This window comes from Aptenodytes forsteri, unplaced genomic scaffold, assembly GCF_000699145.1.
Source record: "Aptenodytes forsteri isolate BGI_AS27 unplaced genomic scaffold, ASM69914v1 Scaffold403, whole genome shotgun sequence".
NCBI classification, from domain to species: Eukaryota; Metazoa; Chordata; class Aves; order Sphenisciformes; family Spheniscidae; genus Aptenodytes; species Aptenodytes forsteri.
In genome coordinates, this window is record NW_008795248.1 from 63120 (window position 1) to 67003 (window position 3884).

At 51.9% G+C, this 3884-nt stretch overlaps 2 protein-coding genes across 2 annotated transcripts in view; one reads left to right on the top strand and one right to left on the bottom strand.

Annotated features, from left to right (window-relative positions):
* LOC103898530 (zinc finger protein 721) overlaps positions 1 to 3884 on the bottom strand; it is a 165826-nt gene that overhangs the window by 34753 nt on the left and 127189 nt on the right.
* Positions 2878 to 3884, top strand: part of RACK1 (receptor for activated C kinase 1) — a 6605-nt gene continuing 5598 nt past the window's right edge. Inside the window, exon 1 of the mRNA XM_019471930.1 lies at positions 2878 to 2894. Coding sequence (XP_019327475.1) covers positions 2878 to 2894 — 17 coding nt within the window. The remainder of the gene's footprint in view (positions 2895 to 3884) is intronic.

The window sequence follows — 3884 nt, forward strand, 5'->3', positions numbered from 1 at the left end:
TCCCACACCCCCAGTCCCGTCCGCCCCCCCCCCCCCCCGATCGCAGAAGGGGTCCAGGGCAAATAGCCTAGACGTCTAATTTTAGTTGTCTGGAGTAGCACGAGCTTAATTCCCCCTCTGCCTCTCATCAATTATTTAATAAGAACGTTCATCGCTGCTGTTGACGCCGCGAGAAGCAGCCCCGTACGCGGAGGACGTGGCGCTCCCACCTCTTTTGGCCAAAAAAAGCAGCACTTGTTTTAAACCGAGTATTAAACCGAGTATTAAACCGAGTATTAAACCGCATGTTATACTAAGAGCTTCCCTCCTCTGCTGCGTTACTGCTCTGTTTCTCATCACTCTGTACGCGGCGATTTCTAGTCCACGCTAACGTTTTGAATTTATTAATTTAAAGAAAAAAAAAAGAAAATAAAGGGATCAGGTTGCCGTGGGAGATGGCGTAGGCTGGGCGAAGGGAGGCAGGTTTTTGTGCCCTTTGCTTGCTCCTTATCAATCCACCAGAGAGGGCAGCCTCCATCGCAGAATTTTTCCTTCCTAAACCACTCAGACCGGAGAGGGAAGGCGTTATAATTTCGTTTTTGCGTTCATAATCCTGCCAATGCCCTGAACACGCTAAGCCTTCCTGGAGGAGCTGAGCTGCGGCTGCGGCAAGGCAAAAGGGACCAGTCCAAAACCAGGGTGGGGGAAAAGGCGTCGGATCACGTTGGAAAGGAAATTATTGAATGCTTCTCGTGTGCTATATTAAGGCCTTTCCTAAAGCGTAGGTGCTATCGGGAGCCAAGTTAGACAAATGCCGTTACGAGGACCTAAATTTGTACCGAAACCGATAAACGGAGCAAGGAAAGCGGCACCGATTATTTCTGTCCGGTATTTTCCCAAAAGGAAAAAAAAAAAAACATTTAAAACGATCCATTCTTTTAATCCTTTTCCTGTTTTTCAGTATCGTCAGATTATACAGGAATAAAAGATCATTTTGCCCAGGGCTGCTTCTAGCTATCACGAACGTTATCGTGTTTCTTCCGCTTTCTAAATGCCCCTCTCAGCCTTTCACGAAGGAGCCCGCGCAGCCAGACCGGCATCATCCAGGAGGAGGATACCCCCAAATTACGCTTTCCCCGCCTCTCCGGCGCTTGTGGAAAGGAAAAAAGGAGAGAAGGGGGGAAAAAAAAAAAAAGAAAAAAAAGAGACTTACCAAGACCTGCGGTTGATTTTTCCGTAATGCCGAAGTTGGCCTAACCGGGGCCGCGTCGCTCCCGGGGCACGCGGGCTGCGACGGTTGCGTACCTGGGGGTACTGTCCGTACCGGAGGTTTTGGCGGTGCCCTGGGAAACAGGTACCCAGACTCGCTGGAGGCTTCGCGCGTCCGCAGGGAGCTGGAAGAGCCGTCGCGGGCACGGCAGCTGGGCTGGCAGGGGGGGGGGGGGCGGGGGGGGGGACCTTCCCACCGCCTAATTTTAACCGGTTTAAATGCCGAGGTGGAGGGAGGGCTGGCGGATCCCTATATAGTCATCGCGGGAACAGGATCCTCCGGAGGAGGAACAGAAACCGAGGTCTGACCTGGCGACACGGGGCCACCCTCCGGAGGTGCCAGCATCTCCCGCAGGTTGTTCAGAGGACACGGTTAGCTGGGTCCGCGAGCGAGGACCTGCGGGCTCAGCGCCTATAGACAGCGGTGTGGATAGCACCGAGCATTTCGGATGCGCGGGGATCCCGAGGAGCTCCTGTTGGCGCAGAAGTCTTCCCTCTCCAAAAAGGGGGACGGCATCCATTTCTGGTTTGCGCACCGAGCATTTCGGATGCGCGGGGATCCCGAGGAGCTCCTGTTTGCGCAGAAGTCTTCCCTCTCCAAAAAGGGGGACGGCATCGCGATTTCTGGTGCGGCGCCCTGAAATGGAGAGACGTGGAATCAGCTTGTGCTTTTCTCCTTCCTTTCGGTTGCTGCTGCTCAGCAGGACCAAGCGAGAGGGAGTCTGCTCCCGCGGCCAGGGTTTCTAAACACTTTGGGTTATTTATTAAAAAAAAAAAAGCCAGCTCACGGAACGCATCTAGCTCAGCCTCTCCCCGTATCTCTCAGCTTGCTTCAAAGACACACAGCTCTCCCCCTTCCCCCACAGCGACGAGACACAGATTTGAAAGTGAAATTTATTTTCTTTTGCTGAAGGGGATTTTTTTTTTTAAATTTTTTTTTTTTTTTACAAAGCTCTGCAACAAGTTTTCCTTAAACCAGACAAATCCGCATTAAAACGCGGACCACTCCCCCTAGATATATCCCCAGAAGACTCATTTTCACCAGTTAACTGGCTTCGAGCAGCGTGAAGTTAGCGAAAGACATCTAAAACTGTTGATCTCTCCCTGAATTAGTCACCGGGCACTTTTTTTTTTAACAGTCAACAGAGAGAAAATAGTTTTTGACGGTGCTGTTCACCTGATCCGTCTCGGATGTCGTCTCTGAGTCAGTTGCCTAAACTCTCGATACGGTTAACGAAGACAAACGAGACATTTCCAGGGCATTACAACCCAGACTGGGGCAGACGCCTACCTAGGAAGGAGCGTTCCGGGCTTGGCTTCTGCCACGTGGTATTTCCCACCCCAGAAATGCCGAGAAAATGCGCTGAAACGGGAAAAAAAACCCAAAAAACCCACTCGCCCAGAGGCTCAGAGAAGCAGACGCCAGTTCTTGAACCCTAAGGACCAGGGTACCGCGGTACCTTGGCCGGGAGCTCTGTCCGCAGGACACGCAAGCTGGCAGCTTCCTTTTCCAAAGCCTGAAAACGAAGGAGTTAAGGACACGGGAACAACATGCGAGATTCAGAGGGGCCTCCTTGATCTCCAAACCCCAGCAAAGGCCACGGGCTGACGGAGAAGGGGCTTGCGACGATGCTAAAGGGGGAATCGTAGGAGAATTCTCCCCTGGGGAAAAAAAAAAAAACCAAAAGGGGCATCACCACACGGGCAGCCCTGGTTTTTGAGCCGTGAAAAGGGGCAGGCGACGCTGAGGATGGGAGAGGGCGAGGGTTAAGACTAAAGCTGAGGACAAGAGGCCGCGGACCCGGCACCAAACTCCCGTGACTAAATCCTCCGGATTTGCAAGAGGAAAAAAAAAAAAAACAAACCATTGCCACGGGGTAAAGAAACAGAAGGTGCTTGTCTCGGGGAAACCTGAGCAGGGGAAAAGGGGATCACGGCAAAGGAGACGCCAGTTCTTTTTGGCGGCAGAGGTCTGGCATTTAGAGAAGACAAGATAACCGCCGTGCTCCCGGGGGGGGTTCCGCCAAGAGAGAAACCTTGCGGCGTGACACAACGGCACGGCCAGGGAGGTCAGCAGCACCTCCGAGACATTTTGAAGAAGTTCCTCACCGCTCGCACCCTGACACGGGCTCCTTGAATTGCTCGTTATCCTTGATAAGCAAATCCTCCAACGGCAACCCCCGCGACGCAGCGGGAGGGATTTCTTTGGCGTGAAAAGCTGAAGCGCCTTCAGCCTTTGGCATTTGAGGGCTCTGAATGACACCAGTGAGGAATGTCTGGGCTGAAACTTCAGACGCCAGACTCGAAGGGCTATGGAAATCAACGGCGGAGGGCTTTTTATCTCCTTTTTTTTAATCTAGGCTTTTTTTTCCTAGCCAAATTATTTCCCCCGAGGTCTGTTCGTGCCTGTCGAGTTGCGTCTATTTTCTAGGCAATTTTCTTATGCACGTGGATTTTAAAACACGCAGGAACTTAAAACTGCTTTACTGTCTTAACCCTCTGCTCCACTGCCCCCGAGGTCTGTTCGTGCCTGTCGAGTTGCGTCTATTTTCTAGGCAATTTTCTTATGCACGTGGATTTTAAAACACGCAGGAACTTAAAACTGCTTTACTGTCTTAACCCTCTGCTCCACTGCC